The 19,074-nt window shown below is 46.0% G+C and overlaps 1 protein-coding gene across 2 annotated transcripts in view; it reads right to left on the bottom strand.

Moving 5' to 3' along the window:
- Positions 1–336: 336 nt before the first annotated feature.
- gli2a (GLI family zinc finger 2a) overlaps positions 337–19,074 on the bottom strand; it is a 71,614-nt gene continuing 52,876 nt past the window's right edge. The window contains exons 6-14 of one of the 2 annotated variants that reach the window (XM_034574611.1): positions 13,317–13,527; positions 13,004–13,202; positions 11,142–11,252; positions 10,539–10,679; positions 8,173–8,322; positions 6,584–6,748; positions 5,900–6,181; positions 4,345–4,711; positions 337–4,204 (exon numbers count right to left, since the gene is read on the bottom strand). In XM_034574611.1, the coding sequence (XP_034430502.1) occupies positions 1,956–4,204; positions 4,345–4,711; positions 5,900–6,181; positions 6,584–6,748; positions 8,173–8,322; positions 10,539–10,679; positions 11,142–11,252; positions 13,004–13,202; positions 13,317–13,527 (3,875 nt within the window). In that variant the 3' untranslated portion in view covers positions 337–1,955. The remainder of the gene's footprint in view (positions 4,205–4,344; positions 4,712–5,899; positions 6,182–6,583; positions 6,749–8,172; positions 8,323–10,538; positions 10,680–11,141; positions 11,253–13,003; positions 13,203–13,316; positions 13,528–19,074) is intronic. The other variant, XM_034574612.1, reaches the window with a different exon arrangement.

Genomic DNA, 19,074 nt, shown 5'->3' with positions numbered 1-19,074 from the left:
CTAGTTATTGATCCCACAGGAATTGAACTTTGAATAACATTGATAGTCCTTTTTGAATATAATCATTTTGCAGCGTCAAGTACCAGTTCTTTCAAATAAGGTAGTTTTCATTTCATACCGATCTGTTGCTCTGACTCATCTGTATTGTATGTTTGCACCTTTCATGCACATAGGCACCGACGTTAGTCAGTACTCTGGTGCTCGGCCTTAGTTCTGCATTCGATCGCAGTCTGAGAAAATGTCAGGCATGATTTCACTTGTAGGATTCTAGTCCTACTTTGATGTGGCCTCTGGGGCCACGGAGCATGTGATTTCAAAGAAGACAGAGCCAAGAGATTTAAACAGAAAAAAACAGAGATAGTTTATTTGAAATGTACAAAAGCTATATACACACTCAGACACACACACACACACGCACATGCACGCACACACACACACTGGGCATAGTAAAAGTGAATGGAAGCATACACACAAACATTTGAAAGGCTATTTAGAAATTCAACAAACATAGTAAAATGTATGAAGTTGGAGGGCTTGTTCACGAATCCTGTCAGAAGCAGAATTTCATTTTAAAAGTCAGGAGTCCCTTCCTGGTCTCTCTGCAGTTCATCCAGAACCCATGCAGAACCCATGGGATGCAGTGAGGGGAGGCGGCGTGAATGTGTTAATTAGGGTTGGATCTCAACTGAGAACACACAGAGGTACTTGTATATTCCTTTAGAGAATGCTCTTCATCAGACATGGGGGTTCATGTGCCCTGGTAGACTAATCCAGAGGCATATCCTTGTCCTTTCCAATTATTTACCCTTGTGAGATTGGACCATGGAGAGTTTACTCCTCTGATCCACAGGGCAAAGACGGAAATCAGTTCAGGTTCATCAGTGCCATCCCCAAGAGCTCAGACCATGATCAAAAAGCACTTAATATCTGTGGACAATAATTTTGTACAACCATGTGTTTTAAACTTGGGCTGTCAAATGCTTCGCTTTGTAAAAAAGGTCTCAAATTTCGGATTGAATGGAATAACTGCACCTTGACTTTAATCTGTTCTATAAACTGTAGATTCTCGTGCACCTTTATTCCACAATCTAGGTGTAATTGAATCCCAGCATTAAAACCCACGTTGTGCACAGGACATGTTGCCACGATGGCACTTTCTTATGCTGGAGGAAAGTTGAAATAAGTGCATATATAAACTGCAATAGCAGCCAATGTTTACAGATTGTTTCATAATAGGCATGTTTCCATTTTTACATGCATGTGATAGTTTTAAACCTGGTTACAAATCATTCGTCTCAATCGTGTGCTGTGCAACTCTCTTTACTCTCCCCCCATGCTGAGTTGTGCACATGGACAGAATAACAAAGTAGTAATATGCTTTGACAAATGCCCTTAACGCCATTTCAAAGAAAATCAACCACTAAAGCTTTGACAGCCCGAGTTCAAACATGAAAAGTCAATAACATAACTTAAAGCAAGTACCATACAGTATAATCTATACACATTAAGGTCTTCATGAGAAAATATTACCTGATATCTACATATCATGTCCGTTTCCTGTTTTGTGACGTCAGATGCTCGATGTCCCTCAGCAAGGCACTAAGTGAACTGCTCTCAGTGCACCACTTGGTAAAGGGCAGCAAATACTGAATGGCAGTTGTTTGTGGATGCATTTATAAACCCTGGACTATCATATACGTGTAGCTAATAAGTATGGCTTTTTAACAAATGATGATATAAAATGGTCCTTAGCTTTACTCACTATTCAATTCCATTTAATGTAACATATTATATTCTGAAGCAAATATTACAAGACAAGCATATTACTATGGACAATGAAAAAGTGTGTGAAATAACCGGTTTTGCATTGTTCAGTCAGTGCTTTCGTGTGTAGTCTGTATATTCCTGATGTAAAAATGTGAAGCCTGGGTGGACGAGGAGGTCTGTGATTGCTCTCAGCTCATCATGTTGAGGAACTTGCTTTCTTCAGCCAAAGCTGTGAGCATGGAGTTCATGTCACCGATGGCCATGTTGCCGATCCCCGCCGGTACAGACGCAAGGGTGACAGAGTTCCGAGGTGTGGTCAGACGTGAGGAGCTCTGGGAGAGGCTCTGCAGAAGGCCGGGACTCAAGGTGCCCGACATTAGGCTGGAGTGGTCTCCGTCGTCTAGCATGGTGTCAAAGTCGATCTGGGCATGTTCCGTACCACCAGATCTACCAGTTGAAGAATCCACTGTACTGCTGGAGACCTGGTTGACTCCTGGTGAAGCCATGTTGGGTGCTGCGGGGTTGTTGCTGGCAGGAGCCTGGCTGGCACAGGGGGACATGGGGGCATCGAAGCTGACAGAAGTTGGCTCAAACATATGAACCTGACCTGTATAGAACACAGAAGAGTTGCTGTTTTGGGCCACTGACCCACTGGGCCTCTTTGGGCTAGCCTCGGAAGTGTCATGCGTTGCCTTGGGTATTCGACTTGGCTGCATTATGCTAGATCCTGTGTGTTGTCTGGCAATAGCCTTGGGCTCTGTGGGAGGCCGAGGTTGTAACATTCCCCTGCCTCCATTGTGGATGATGTGCTGCTGTTGCTGCTGCTGGGAAACAACATTGTAATTATGCTGGAGATCCACTTGGTTCATGTGAGAATACCCGTCAGTCTGTGTCCTTGCTCTGTAAGTTTGCAGTTCTGGATCTGTGGCACTGTTGCGGGTCGGTCTCATGCTAGTGCTCCCAGCTATAGAGTTTGGGATTGCCTCTTGGCCGTATCCTTGCTGAGGACTCATTTGATCACTAAAGTTCACATTGTTACATTGCCTCTGTTGTTGATTCTGCTGGTGGTTAATGTTCATTGGCCTCTGGTTGTTGTGGTTGGCATATCCCTGCATAGACATATTCTGACTCATAGGCACTACCTGCTGGTTGCTACCCAAGCCAAGACCTTGTGTCGGGAAGGATCCGAAATTGTGCCTCTGCTGAACAACAGCTAGATTCCCTCTGAGAGGATGCTGCTGTTGTCTGGAGAGCTTGGTTGTGGTGTCCACAGTCCCTGAGCTCACCTCATTCCACTGCACTGGCATGTTATTCTTGTTCAGGTTGTCTGATGGTGCTGAGAAAGGCAGATCCTGACCAGATGGACGCATGGTGGCATCCACCATGGCCATCCTCCTCTGTGCATAAAATGATGTCGGTGGGGCCATGGCTGTCTGGTAGCCCTGAGTCTGATTGTTGGAATGATAGTCCACTTGCCCCGAATTGTTACCCGAGTGGCCAGAATTCTGGGACCTGAGGTATTGCACCACATCATCTGGAAGCACCATGTCCTCCTCCCCATTCTGCTCTCCCCCGGTCATCATTCCATCTACTGCCATGTTCTCCATGGCTACATTCTCAGAAATGCTAGGTGGTCTGGGGGCAAATGGGTAGCATTGCAGGCTGCCATCAGAGCGAGTGTAGCCCTGCATGGCCAGTGTCTGGTGGCGTTCTGCAGCTGACGGACCGTTATTGGGATTCATGCTGTTCATGCTGTTATAGCGCTGGACCCTTGGAAAGGAGAACTGATCAAGTGTGGGACGGCGCACTGGGTCACTGGCACGGCGTGGAAGGTTGGCAGGTACCTCATGGGGCATCATGCTCTGGGCACCATATCCAATATCACTGCAGCGCCTGGGTGCAGTTCCAGAGGGCGGCTGATGGAATGGATGAGATGAGCCTTCCTGGGAGTCACTGTACAACGCCATGCGTGTCCTCAGGCTCATTCGCTCCATATTGGGCAGAGGAGTAGGTGGAGCTCCACCAGTAGCAGCAGCGTACTTTGCCTTGAGCCGATAATGCTGAGCTGGTGTCAGACTAAGGAGGCTTGGGAGACCTCCTCCGCCGGCGCCACTACCTCCCCACTGGCTGGCCTCACTTGAACGGCGAGACAGATCAGTGGAGATTGGGTCATAGGAGTCGGCCGAACTGATATTGTTATGGCGGTGAGCACTAAACTGGGAAGCCTCACTGGAGCGACGGCTGGAGTAGCAGGGTGAAATACCAGATGAGCGGCGACTCATTGTGTAAGCTGAGCTGAGGGTGCTGGTGGTGCTGTCACGCCGCTCATTCAACTGGTTCAGCAGTGTGACTTCACATGAAGGCTGGTCGCCGTTGCGTTGGTTGTTGTGCAGACCATTTAGATTAGTCATCACATTGGAGCTCTCCAGCAGGGAACCTGGCAAATACAAGAAACATTATTAAATAATGACACCAACTAATGTCATAGTTACAATGCTACTGAGACATGATGCCATCTAGTCATCTTGTACCTTCACCTCACAGTCAAGCACTTTGCTTTTAAAAATGACAGCTTACCGACTGCAGGTATGGGAGGCAGCTTCATACTGATGCGTTGGCCCTGTGGGGGCTGTGGTGCAGAGTTGACCCAGGGGCAGGAGTCCCTCACGGTCTTCAGCCTTTCCTTCTTGATGTTTTCCAGCTTGATGGTGACCCCGCCACCGTGACCCACGGCTTTCCTCAACTGAAGACCCATCCCCCCCAGCTGTCCCCCTGCAGGAACAGTGGAGTCAACCATGGGGCACTCATCCTGTGCACTGAGGTCCCCGAAGCTGCCCCCGCTGTGCATGGCCATCTCTACCCCACTGTCGTTGTTGTTGGCGCTGCTGAGAGGCGATGGCTCACTGCTACACGACGAGTGGCCACCAGGACTGGACTGATATGTCTGGAGATTGGAGACAATGGAGATTTGATGTTAGAGTGATGCTTGATATGATGTCATCTTGATTATAGATGATAGTGGTCAAGTAAAAAAACTATACTGTCACACCTTCAAAATATTGTTATCTGCATATAAGATGTGAAGATGGTAAAAAAGGTGAAGTTTAAAAAAATAAATGAATAAAATTAAACAGTTAGAGCTACAGTCTCATGCCAAGTTCAGACAAGTCCCTGTTCTTCAATGTAAAACAACTATCACAGTTAAATTCCAATTTCAATAATTCCAATTGTGCGGATATTTTTGTAATAACTAATGTAGGACTATAGTTTCATAATCTCATCACTTATAGATGAGCTTGATTTATTTACAACAAGAAAAACAAGTGGATAATAGATGAGTTCTGTGAGCAACAATCCAGCGGAAGCAGTAATTCAGACTAAAATGAACTAAAATCTTGATCACAGCTTGATGCTGGCACTATTTGTACAGTACACATGTTAAAACAGTCCCAGCCTTTGAATATTAATGTGACGGGGACTTTTATCATCTGCCGACCACAGAGGCTACAGCCAGTGATCTTGTGGATGGAAAAAAAAGCAGTTTAATGGCAGCGCGTGGGTGCGTGTGCCTCCACACATGCATATACTGTGCGTCCTATATACAAAGGAGCTCTTATAAATGTGTGAATACGTATTATCATGCAAAATGTTGTTTTAAATCATGCAAGAGTGCAACAGTGTCACGTGGAACAGGACAAACACACTTTGCTCATTTCCCATGCTGAGCTGCAAGAAGACAGAGGGACAGTTTGAGAGCTCACCTCAGTGAAGTCTGTCCGTTAGGAAGGTTAGAAGGGAAAGAGAGAATCAATTTCAAGCAACAACAGGAGAGGTGAGTTTGGAAGGATGCAGGCAGTGCTGGTAAAACACATTTTACCTTTAAGAGAAATATTAGTAAAGTGGAAAACAGTGAGGAAAATAAGTCGGTGCCTCTCTTTTGTTGGTTTAGGAACATAAAAGCCATGCAATTATACGATCATGTTATTTTAAAAAAGTGCTGAACGTGGTTGGAATCAGTAAAAATCCCAAAGATTTAATTCAGTTATAATGATTTCACTGCACACACTTTTTTCATGAACTGAAAAGAGTTGTGTGGAATGATTTTCTTTATATTCATGTGATCGGGACTCACCATGGAGGTCTCCGTCTTGATAGATTTGATCTGAATGCAGTCGTCCACGCCTCTAGAGGTGCTGTTGGCCTCAATCTTGCCGTCCACTACTCTCGCACCATGCTTGGAATTCGCCTCGTTCTCGCCGTTGCCCTTGGGCGGGTTCTGTCTTGGAGGGACGTCGCTGCGTTGTTTCTTGGTGACGTGGGCTTCCGGGCCGTGCACTGTCTTAACGTGCTTCCTGAGAGAGCTGGGGTCCGTGTAGCGTTTGGTACACCCCGCGATCTTGCACACATATGGTTTCTGCCAAGAGGGATTTAACACAATCCTTATTGCGCAAAGGAGGAAATTGTGACTCAACCTCAGACGAGTATGGAAATTATTACTGTGCAATACCGCAGTTTATCACAGGACACGCCACAACATAAGAAAGTCTGACGTGTGCTTAGGTTGTAATATGAATATAAGAATGACTACTTTTAGTGGTCGCATTATGCAACGGCTAAAACTTTCATTCAGCAAAGAGAACGAATATAAAATGACAGAAATAAATAAAAACTATTCTAATGATAGCAGTACAGTATAGTGAAGTAAAATCAGTCACAGACGACAGTAGAGCACAATGCTTTGTGTTGATGTAAAGATAATATGAGGTGTGTGTGTGTGTGTGTGTGTGTGTGTGTGTGTGTGTGTCAGACAGTGTACCTCGTTTGAGTGTGTACGGTTCTGGTGCTTGGCCCGGTCCGAGGCGTTGGAGAAGGCCTTGTTGCAGCCTTCATGTTCACACACGTACGGCTTCTCTCCGGTGTGTGACCGTAGGTGAGTCTTGAGGTTCTCCAGGCGAGAGTAAGCTTTGGCACAGCCCTCAAACTACAGACAGACGGACAGACAGACAGACAGACAGACAGACAGACAGACAGACAGACAGACAGACAGACAGACAGACAGACAGACAGACAGACAGACAGACAGACAGACAGACAGTGAGATTGACTGCCTGAGTGCAGCCTTCAGCTGGTCAGAGAAAACAACTGGGCGGCAACAACAAATAAAGCTCTGTGTGTTTCAGTTTTTCAAATGTAATCTACTCTTGGCCTCTTGCCCACCTACTGTCGTGTGCCACACTAAAGCAAAGCACTGCTCCACTTTGGTAAAAAGGGCGATTATGTGATATATCTAAACTAAGTGTGCGGCGGAGCCATTTGTCTGGTGTGTTTTACTGAGACAAAGAAAAGTCTGCGTTCTGCCTTTGTATTCCCTTTTATTGTACAAGCTATAATTCGGTATTCCTTCTGAGCAGTTACTGTGAATGTAATTGGCTTTGAAATTAAAAGAGAATCAAATTAGACTCGCTCAGAGACGGGATATAAAAGTCGGAAGATTCCAGCTTAAAAGAGCAGACTAAAGAGGAGCCGGAGTGTTGGGAGAGGATGCACGTGGGATTTTTGCACAGAATCTACAGCGTGGTCTTAATAAGGACCCTTGGCCCCCTGCTTGTCTGCAAGATTTTAATTACACGCCCACGCTGTCAATCAGCTTTCTTAACTCTCTCCTTTACATCTGTTTTAATGCATTCAGCCGAGCCTGTGAGCGAGCTTTGAAGCCAAGAAAACAGGGCCTCAATGTGATCTTCACACAGCAAATGAAGGCTCAAGTAAAATCCCTATTATTTATTGACTGGAAAATAGTGCATCACTGGTTCTGAGCGCAAAAAGAAAAATCTCATGAAGTTTTTTTCTTTTACATCTTTTTTCTGAGGCTGAGAGATGATTCAGACTATACAGCTGCTAATGTGGCTGGAGAACATCGAAGTTCCATTTTCTTGTCAACCACTTAACTAGTTAAAGTTAAAGTTACCCTAAAGATTGTACCTGTGATTGCATCTGGATTTGTCGGCTTTAGCTTTGAGAGTTTAAAGGTGCAGTGTGTAAAATTTAGTGACATCTAGTGGTGAAGTGTCAGGTTGCAGCTGAACACCCCTCACCTCACCCTCCTCTTCCAAACATGAGAGAGAACCTGTGGTAGCTTCAGTTGTCATAGAAACTCAAAATGTGTTTATTTTGTCCAGTCTGGGCTACTGTTTAAAAAAAAATGGTGTAAATGTAAATATAAAGTATTTAAATATAAAGAATGAATGGCTAGGATCCTTCCTTTCTGACTAAAGGTAAGAAGAGCCCGTTGACTCAGGTTTTTCCGATTCCTTTTCTCTTGCAGGTCCCCAACTTTAAATGTGAGTCTGATACTCTGGAGCAGTCCTTTAAATACAGAGTCTCATGGCGGCGTGAGGTTCTTACCGTGCATCTATGCGGCTTCTCCCCCGTGTGGCGCCTCATGTGGACGACCAGCATGTACTGGGCCTTGAAGGGCTTCTGCTCCCGGGAACACTCCTCCCAGCGGCACACAAACTCCTTCTTCTCGCCGTGGATGTGGTCGTTGTTGATGTGCTGAGGAGACGGCAAATCCAACTCAAGTCAATCATCACAACTTGGCAGAACATGTGTAGGTGATACAGGGGAGTACAGGTTCAAATAGTGACTAGACAGTGTGTGTGTGTGTGTGTGTGTGTGTGTGTGTGTGTGTCCATATGAGCTTGTTTAAAACACACACAGACACACACACAGACGTTGTGAGTGATGGTGCCATCCATTATGGCTGACAGTTATTATGCATCTGTCAACAGGAGACAGTCACTTTAAACGCACTGTGTGTTTTCTCAGGCTGTGTGTGTGTGTGAGTCTGTGTCTGTGAGTTTCTCAAGGAAGAGGAACTTCCTCAGATCCCAGTCAAAGTGACGAGGAAGAGGATTCTGTGACCACCTTGTATTTATGGCCCATTCTCCTCACTTTTACCAGATCAGGAAGTCAGGGGACACAAGGTCTCATTTCCTTCTGTGTGAGCCGTAAACCTACAAACAGGTTTTAGTCTTAAATTGCAAACCTAAATGTGCAATCTCAGAGAATTCCTGTTGAAATGATCTGACTACACTTTGAGATTAGAGATTTGAGTGTATTCCAGCGTATGTTTTCCACCTTTCTCGTCTTAAAGTGATTAATTCAGCTCCTCCTCCTACACTGTGTATACACATGTGAGAGAACGGCCTATTACCTTCACAGTCATCTCAATTATGTCCTCAGATACAACAGGCGTTACAACATGAAACGTTTCCGAGCAGACACGAACTTCAAAACTCTCATCCTGTGTACCACATGCAAATATCCACACGCCCAGAGGAACCACTTCATTTCCTGAGGACATCCAGGCCCACAATGCTCCACTTATGTGGTCACCTCTTCACCAGCGAAAAAGCTCCGTGGTCGACGATTCTGCTGAGATCTATTTTGAGTGAGGGAGGAGGAATGGAAACAAGTGTGTGGCCCCGAGTGCAGGCCTCTATTTTCAGGTTACACACTGCTGTGAATCCATCATTTAGGGGTGGGGGGGGGGGCTCTTGTAACAGGATTAACTTAACTTGGGTTAAGCGGGAGCTGAAAAACCCACAGGTGTATGTGTGTTTTGTTGATATGCTGAGAGGCCTGTGTGAATCCCTGGATGTGCGTAGGGAGGCGCTGTCAGGAGCCTCTGTTGAAAGAGCAGCTTTTTACAGCCCTGGATTTCTGCTTGTTTTTTTATGAAGTTGATGGAAAGCACATTTCAGAATGTGTTGGCCTCACGTTGTTCGTCCACATCCGAGATCAAACCACCGATCCACTGGTGGACCGCTCGCTAATCCTGGCAAACTTTCACAGAGTTCGTGGCTGGGGGAGCTGGACCCGGGGCAAAAGTTCTCAAAGGTAACTCTGGTCCTGACTCGCAGCTGCCCATAGTGACATCCCCCCCCCCACACCTCCCATCAGTCTCTGCGTCAGCGGACCTGACACGAGCCCTGACATCCAGTCAGAAAGTGAAAATCAAAAAAAAAAAAAAAGAAGTCGGAAAACGTGGGAGCATGAGGTTCAATAACTCCAGAGCTGCTGGCATGATGAAGGATTTATAGCCCACCCTCTGGGCTTCAGGGGTTGGGGGTGTCGCTGGGAGTGAGAGGTTAGGGGTCGGGGGTCGCGGGGGGCTGAGGGGTTGGTGGGGCACAGCTGCTTGAATTTGGCGAGAGCAGGCGCTGCGTGTGTCAGCTCGACAGGAAAGGATCAGTTACTGCACCGCTTTCTGACTGGACTCAATCAGCACCGACTTAATGAGTCGCAGAGACGTTGTTTGAACTTTTCACTTTTTACACAGAAAGATGCAATAACTCTTATGGCATAGTTTGTAATTAACTTTCACTAAAGCAAAGGAAAACTCATAATACTGATGAGATGAGTGGCATCCAGAAACATGTCAGTGGCAACGGGGCCGCAACCAAGAATTCTTTTCATTACTGATTAATTGTTTTATAATCTATTTTCTCAATAGTTTTGACAATTCAGTTCCAGAAAAAAAATATGTTTATTGTGTAACTGATGAGACATCCTCACATGTTCTGGTTTGTCCAACCAGCAGAATAACAGGATGTGAATGATATAATACATTTTTTATTAATTAATCACTTCATTCACTTCTTGTTGGAGCTTTTCAGTGGAATTTCCAGTGTCAAGGTCGACACTTCCTGCTGGTGGGCAGTAACATTAAAGTGCATCAGTGTCTGCCACTCAAGCCTCATACTCACATGGACAAGCTGGTCCTGGGTGTCATACTCCTTGCTGCAGCCCTCCCAGTGGCAGTTGGTCTCATATACGGCCTCGGGTTCCTGCTTGCACTCGTCTTTATCCAGATCCTCACTCAAGTCCAAGATTCCTCCCCCGTGGTCCTGGAGAACGCAGAACAACACTTTTTTTATAGATCAGCGGCAAACAAAGTGTAATAACTCGTGGATCCATTAATGCATGGAATAAAAAGACACGCCAACACCCGATGCTTGGTCAATATGTTGGAGTAACATTCAGGACTAGTTTGCATTTGTCTTATCTTATCTGTTTCTAATCCCCGAGGAGCTGCTGCTCGATCTTAACGTGTGACAACACCTCTCGTCGTTAATTAAAGCTGCATTTTTATTCAACATCTATAATCAATAACCACCAAATGAGCAAACTGCAGTAAGAGAGATGTTTCTTTTCCCACTGTGAGAAGCTGAAGCTGCGATGGAGATTCCTCAATTTACAAGGAAAAGAATCATGCAGTTAATAAGGATGTTTTTGAAAATAATTGCAGGTCACAAGACTATTTTTGCGTCTGCATTTACAACGGCATCTTATGTAGTTTATTGTCTTGCCTGACAAGTCGGGGAGATGGGCAGTGGACCCTCTGCTTCCGTCTTGACCTTGGATCTCTTGGTGATCAGTGGGTTGACCGTGCTGCTCACTGCCGGGTCTCCACTGGCGTTCTGAAACACATAGGAGAACGCGTTATGGAACAGACATTTTACTGTCATGGATATGGATTTCTGAATACCTCCTTGAACCAGATAAGGAGGTAGAATAATGTGCTTCTTGTTTTGTCATCCATGCATTCTGTGCCAAACCAATCATTCCATTAATCCTATCACACACCAGCCCCCCCATACATCTGTCAATATGTCCATTAGTCCTCCCACTTGATCGCCTGTTAATTTAATGTAAACACAAGATTCCACTCAGACAGAAACTTCTCCTTTCCACGCAGTCATCACACAGAGCGGCTGATGGGGGATTCACATTATTAAGTCACAAAGATAACATCCAATTGTTTTTGGCTTCGCAATCGGTTGCAAACGTGACGCGAGGCATCGCGGCCAGGCACCACGGCCCATAAGTCAGACTAGGACCTGCCGCCGAGACTAAACAGTTTAGACTGCTTTATGATCGCCAAAGCCACAAGGAAATATGAAAGAAGAGGAGTTATTACCCTCGGTGCGGAGCGGGGAGGAGGCAGGGTCGGGGGCTGGGGAGGGAAGGGGCTTTGATCTGCCAACAGATTCCGAACAAGACAGAAAGACAAAGACTCGGAAGGCCTGTTGAAGCTCTAATGGAGATGAAAAGAAAGGAAAGATATAAACGAGAGAGAGAGAGAATGTGTGTGTGTGTGTATTAAGGTTCATTGGAGGGCGTCCAACATTGAAGGGGGGGGGGGGTCTACTAATCCCACCCAGACACCACAGTGCAGTTCTGGGGGCCTCGATGATTCATTCAGTGGCTGGAAACCAAAAGGGAAATATGGTTCTGATCACTGTTGAAACAGAGCTGAATTTGTGTCTGTGCGTGTGCATGAATGGAGGATGTGTCTTTGTCTTTTATGTGTGTGTGTGTGTGCATGAGAAAGGTGCAAATATTTATTCCTCGATACTTGGAGAGTGTTGGTATGTGTCCGCACACACACACACACACACACACTGCGATGAAGCAGAGCTGGAGGCAGCGAGGGCTGGAGTGATTCACTGAGTGGGAAGTTTACATTAGGAATAGCTGTGGTGTATATAATGGGCTGATGTAGAGAGACAGAGGAGAGGAAGACAGATGGAAGTGGGACAGAGTCTCCAGCATACTTCTGCTGACCTGAGACACAATTTACAGAAAATACACTGACAACTGACAAAAGTGCTATAACAATTGTTTGAATACCAAAAATGTATAAGATTAAGTTACGAGAGGATCAGAATGTGACTCGCATGCTGGTTCCAGCTCATCAAACGTGAGGATTGGTCTCATCTAGCTATTGACAGATGTCTTAAGATTTCCTCTACTGGGAATGTTTGCTTATACTTGGCCTACAAGTCAGATGTATCTGCGTGTACAGAGCAACAATAGCAAAACATAAACTTTCAACTCTAAGGTCCACATTAGCCCAGACTCTCAAGATTACTGGTTTAAATAGGTCTGCATCTGTTCCCGGTGACAGCTACGTCTGTATTTGAACAACTGACACAATCAGAGCTCTGTAGGTGGAATGAAGAACGGGGATCTCCCAGCGTGTCATTCAACACGAGCTAAATTCCCTGTTACACGTCACGTGGCAGTTACCTGCCTCGGGATCGGGTCTTTGCATGTTTTTATACGGCTCTGCTTAACATTTACGGACCTTATATCTGGTCACATTGATCAGGAATCATCACATTGACCCTCAGTCTGACATACACTCTATCTATGCCTCCATTCCTACCTGGTTTGCCTCAGAGTGGGAGATGTTGTGCGAGGTGGACATCGGTGAGGCGGTGAGGGGGTGTTGTCGAGCAGAATACGAGGATGGTGACGGTTGAATGAGAGTGGGCACGTGGCCGAAGGCGTTGAGACTCCTCTGCTGGGCCAACAGCTGCTGGTACGCCACCGGGTTGATGGGATGAGGGAAACTGAACGAGGGGCTGGGCACAAGGGAAGAGGAAACAATTATCTTCTGATGGAAGGTAAGATACATGCATTCTCCAAACTTACAGTATTCTACAGTTGGGTGAAAATCATGTGTGCACGGGGCTCACTCTGTATACCTGATCCCTCCGACTGAGAGGTGCCCATAGGAGCTGCTGGCGGCCGAGCTGGACCGGGAGTTGTTGATGTAGGCCACAAGGGAATTGGGCGAGGTGCGGATCATGGTCTGCAGGTCAATACTGGCATCTGACAGAGGGGAGATGGACAGGGCCCGCTTCCTGCTCAGCCGGGGTGTCAGCCGCGGGCTGGAAAAACGTGAGACTGGACACAAAGACACAGCAGCGTCATCTCATTGGACCTTTTCAAAAGAAATCAACTGCCAGTAAACAAACGTGCAGCATTGAAATGGTCACGCCTCACGTTTACTAGACTGGAGAACTACAGCAAATTCCCAGTACTTCCATTAAATCTTCACATGACCTCAATGGAAACCAGCATTTATACTGGACCATGTTAGAAGAAACATTTAGCCCCAAGCAGTCTTGTGGAGGTCATAGACATGCTAAGCTACACTATATCTCCTGCATCTCTCTCTCTCTTACACACACACACACACACACACACACACACACACACACACACAGACACACACACACACACACGGCACCCCTGTTTAACATTCGCATCCTTTTATGCATAATGAATCGCCCCAATCATTCTCAGTAATTACTGTGATAGAAATCTCTTTCTGACCGCTGTACTTGGCTGAGTTAAAAGGAGGCAATTTAAACAAATTGATCTCAGAATACCATTAAAAAAGAACAAGGTAGAGTTCACGGCCTCCTGCTAGACCTGGTTGTTGCACTATTTTTATATTCTTGTAGAAAAGATCAGAAGAAAGTGATGTGGGGACTGCTACTTTCCCATGAACTTAAAGCAGAAAGCAATTTGTTTTTCCATACATACTGAGAGTCCATCACGTGTGTTCACTTATTTGTGACATTTCTGGGGCATGTAGCTCCCACAGGGACACAGACACAGACAGAGACACAGACAGAGACAGACAGAGACAGACAGAGACAGGTCAGTCATTGGGGACAAACAGGTGCTGCTTGGCTGTGTGAGGGGACAGAGAGCAGGGCTGGTGTGTGTCAGCAGACACGTGTAATTAGGTCTTACTGCCGACATCATCAGAGGTGCGAGAGGCAGGAAACCCATAATAGGCCCATCACAACACACCTAAGCACATGCACAGGGACCTAACACACACACACACACACACACACACACACACACACACACACACACACACACACACACACACACACACACACACACACACACACACACACACACACACACACACACACACACACACACACACACACACACGCTTGTGCTGCATGTCCTCTCCATCAAGCCAAGGTTGTTTCACACATGCAAGTGTTAACCAAGGTTCATGTCTTTGTTACGTTGTTCACATTGGATCTGGTTAGTTTTGGTGTCACATTGCAATTCAAGATCATTGTGTATGTTATGTGCACGTCCTGTCATCACCTACGTTGGCTGTCTACCTATTGGACAGAGTACTCAACACTAATAAAACATTATATCATAGGAGGTGAAGACTGAAAACAATCCTGCGAGCCTGGGAAACTCCGTGTCCGACCAGTGAGGCTTAAAGAAGTGTTTTCACTCGGCAAACAAACTGAACCATGTTTCAGTTCGATCAGAACCAGCTCCACCTCTTTTGATCACACACATTTTAGGTTATTTTGTTTTTTAATACTAATCTGAAAAATCTGAAGGTCTGCAGCAAACAAGGAACGTGTGAAAGGATTCTAGATGTTGGTAAAAGTGACAACACCTCAAGCCAAATTAATCCAGGCACCAGCCATAATCACCACAACAGACCGACAGCAATAAACCTGGGTCTTACTGCCCAAACTGTTATGTTTGGAGGTGGCAAGTCGTAAAGCAGAGGCATATGCACTTAGTTAAAAGGCCCCCGGGAACTTCAGACAGCAGACAACAGTAGTTTGGGGCCAGAAAGAAAAAAACAAGACTGGTAAAGATGATAGAAACGTGTATGAGAGTTAAGAGTTGGTAAAAACAACAAATGGTCTTTGAATTTACCTCTTTAGGGCTAATAAATAAAATACGTCATCTTTCATTAGTCACTAGAAGGTTGGGAGCAGAGTAACGGAGAGAGGACGGAGAGGAGTAAAGCAGAGGATGTGGAGGGGGAGAGCAGGCAATCCTCTTCCTTGGGAACATGGGTCGTCATAAATGAGGACTTCACTCTGACAAAGTTTGCATTGCTCCATACGGGTGGAGCAGCTGCTAGGATTAGCTATGTCTGCAGTGGGGCGAGCTCGCTGCCTTGCCAACAAATTTAATGGGAGATAAGTGTATTAATACCCCCCTTTATAAAGCAGGAAACAGGCCTCACAACCTGGTGGCCTGGCGCCTGCCTCACCCTTCTGGGCACCGTGCCCAAAAACACCGCCCTCCACCTCCATCTTCAAACCACCCACTCCATCTATACCTCTACCTCAGCTCGGAAGAATTCTCCATGCCTCCAGCAGAGATTAGACGTCTGCGACGTTCGGTCCTGATGAGCTACGGACAAACTACTTCTGCTTTAGTTTAGGGCTTTTTCCCAATGTTGTACTTGGTCTGTCCGAATATGACCTGGAATAAATTTCACAAACACACATCAACACACAACTCTCACCACTTGGTGAGTGGAGAGTTTTATAGGTGGCGGTTATAATTGAAAGGGTGAGCAGGTTCCGGTGGGGAGCGAGAAAACAGCTGTTGCACAGGCAGTGGTGGTAATATTGCAAGTGTGGGTACGTGTGTGTGTATATCTGAGCGTGTGTCTATTGTAAGTGTGTGTGTGTGTGTGTGCCATTGCTCTGTGGACTCCGCCGGCTGGTTGTAATTGTGGGATCTGGATTTATATAGAGTCATAATTACAGGCGCCCCAGTGCACATTGATACAGTAAAAACTAAATAAAAAAAAGAGAAACAAAAAGAATAAACCCATAAAATGTACAATATAGTATATGTATTGTGTGTGTGTGTGTGTGTGTGTGTGTGTGTGTAGTTAAAAGGACGGGTGTCAGGAGCCTGTGTGTGTGTGTGTGTGAGTGCGTGTGTGATTATTTTAAGTATTTTCCTGTGCTGTTTTAACTGAAAAAGCTTTTGTGGAAAATGAAAACACTTTAATTGGAGGGTTGTGCTAATCCCCAGATGGCGCTGGCTCTCGGTGCGGACGCCGAGCACGGAGAGGGTCACTGTACGGCTCTGTAAAGAACTGGTATGCGGCCTTTTCTCTCACAATAGTGATTCTAAAATTGGGGCTGTGGGATAACACTGCAGTGTGAGCAATGAAAAAACTTATCATCGCCTCTGCCTCGGCCAACATGTCAAGTTATCGTTGACATCCGCGTCTGCCCAGACTCATGTTGTACACTGTGAGTATATAACGGTGTCGTGAAAACGTTGAGTGAAGTCAATAAAGGCTAAGAAGTGTTTTTTCGCCTTTGGGAAATAAAATGTCATGATGAACATTTTAATTTGTCTTGAGTTATGCCCCCAAAAAAACTGCTTCATGAGGTCACGGTGACCTTTGACCGGTGCAGGGACAAAAAAATCATGTCTATATCAAAATTAGAGCGGTCATCATGAGTCATGTCACCTGAAGCAAACCTCCCATATTTCCATTGGCTTTGGTGATTATCAGCATTTCAAACAACAGCTTCTAAACCATTAAAAACCCTGTGTTCATCACACACCAGCTCCCGAGCAGTGACCCTCGCTGGAAAATCTTTGGCTTGTCAACCATGACCTTGTCTGGGGTGAAGCGGCAGCTGCTTGGCAAACCTCACCACCACCACACCACAGCCTGAGTTTGTGGCAGCAGGGCCCCATGCGGCCCTCCATGCCCCCCGCACACCCCCACCCCCCCCAACCCGGGGCCAGCACGAGTGGGAGAATATTTATTTTCCCTGCTAAATCTCACTAATACCAACACTGTGAATTTTTATTAGCCAGGGAGCTCGCACTGACTCGTCTTTGAGCCCAGCGAGTCCGGCCCAAAGCCGCCGTTGTGCTTGTCAGTGTGTTTATGCACATACTTCCACCCATGTGCTCGTGAACCAACATACAGTTAAGTGTTTGTGTATGCTGTCTGAGGGGACCAACCCCCCCCCCCCCTCCACCTCACCACCACATGGGTACACAAACCCATCTCCCTCTCTCCTTCTGCTGCATCAACACTAAAATCTCGTTCTTGCTCGGGATGGCACACATTTACTTTGGCTGCCGCGTTTGTCGTGGGAGCTTCAACGTTTTCCCGCAAGTCGCTCTGATATTTCTCTGCCCACCCACCCCTCACATACCTGCTCACTCAAACGCAAACAGGGGTCTGAATGCCTCCCAATGTGAAATGTTACTTTACACTCACGGCAGTGGCGGTGTACCAGTGCTAATGCTAATGCTAACCACACTCGTGATTTGAGTGTTTCCCTGTCTTCCATATGGATTCAGCTAAATGTAAAACATGAGCAAAATAATACATAACATAATATATACAATAAAATATCTGTGTGCATGTGATTCACTCCTGGTAATAATGTGGGGGAGTCACAATGCATTCATGCAGCTTTTGATAGATAATGAATACATAAAAGGGACAGTTGAAAATATAGGAAGTGTATATTTGTAATATACTAATATCTGTCAGCCATTAGCTGATTTATATATTTAAAAACACGAGTAAAACAGTTAAAAAAGTAGGTGAGTCATGTTTGACGTCATTAATGGAAACTGAGAAGCTCTGTCCCCTCGCTGTCTTGTCAGTGTTGTCATGTTTATATCACTGACGTCAAAATCCTGTCTCCTACACACTGAAGGTCAATTCTATCCATTCCCATTGCAGACAAAACCAGATGTTAGCTGGTTTTTCACCAGTGGAAAAGAGGCCTTAGTGTCCCTGTCACTTACAGGTGTAGCTGTGCATTTCAGAAAGTCCTGTCTAAGTGCTGATAAAACCATTTTGTCCGACAGTCCTGTCCTATAAAGTTTACGGTGTTAACTGAGGAAGTCAAAAGAGTTTTAAAATCTTGTCCTCCTGACGTACTGGAGATAAATTCTCGTGTTCTAAGTGTCTGGCTTGAGGTTTGCCCGACAGCAAATCCTCACACTCCAGAAGTGGACCAGTAAGACCTGCAGCCGTGTCAGGTAAACTTTACTGACGCTTGTGTCCACAGCTTTTCCACCAGCACACTTCTCACAGCGGTGCTCAGTGTTTCGCGGTTCGACCTTGCGTGGGTGAGGAGCCGTGCTATGGGTTCACTGAGGGCTCCCAGTTCTTGCGGCGGGTCTGCTGAATACTGATGCATACACTGATTTTTATTATGGGTTTTATCTGCACTGCCATCCAAAACTAACATTAAGGGATAAAGCGCATATTTGCCACCTCGGCTGCTACCCCTCCTCTCACACTCTGGCAGTAAATAAGGTCTTTGATTCTGGCCAAGGCTGCCCGCGATGACCATTAGTTGGCTGCCTCGGTCAATATGGCCCCTGTGTGTGGAGCCTGCAGACTGGCGGAGTGGTCCCAAAGCGGACCACATCACTGCTAGCACCGTGGAACACTAAATAAAAGCTGCTGGGATGGTGGCAGCAAGTGTGGACGCTGCGTTAGAGCAGGCGGTGGGATTGAGGGAGGTGGGGGGTTGTGGGATTTTTTTGAGCAAACAACTTCCCCAAACAAGTGTGGGCAAGGCAGAACAGCGGCGGTCACTGAGGTGGCTGTAGGTAGAAGGGGGGGGGGGGGGAGGCAGCAGAAAGAGGTGG

Source organism: Hippoglossus hippoglossus, chromosome 21 (assembly GCF_009819705.1).
Source record: "Hippoglossus hippoglossus isolate fHipHip1 chromosome 21, fHipHip1.pri, whole genome shotgun sequence".
Taxonomy (NCBI): Eukaryota; Metazoa; Chordata; class Actinopteri; order Pleuronectiformes; family Pleuronectidae; genus Hippoglossus; species Hippoglossus hippoglossus.
The sequence above is the reverse complement of the archived record's forward strand: the minus strand, read 5'-3'. Positions and strand labels throughout refer to the sequence as shown.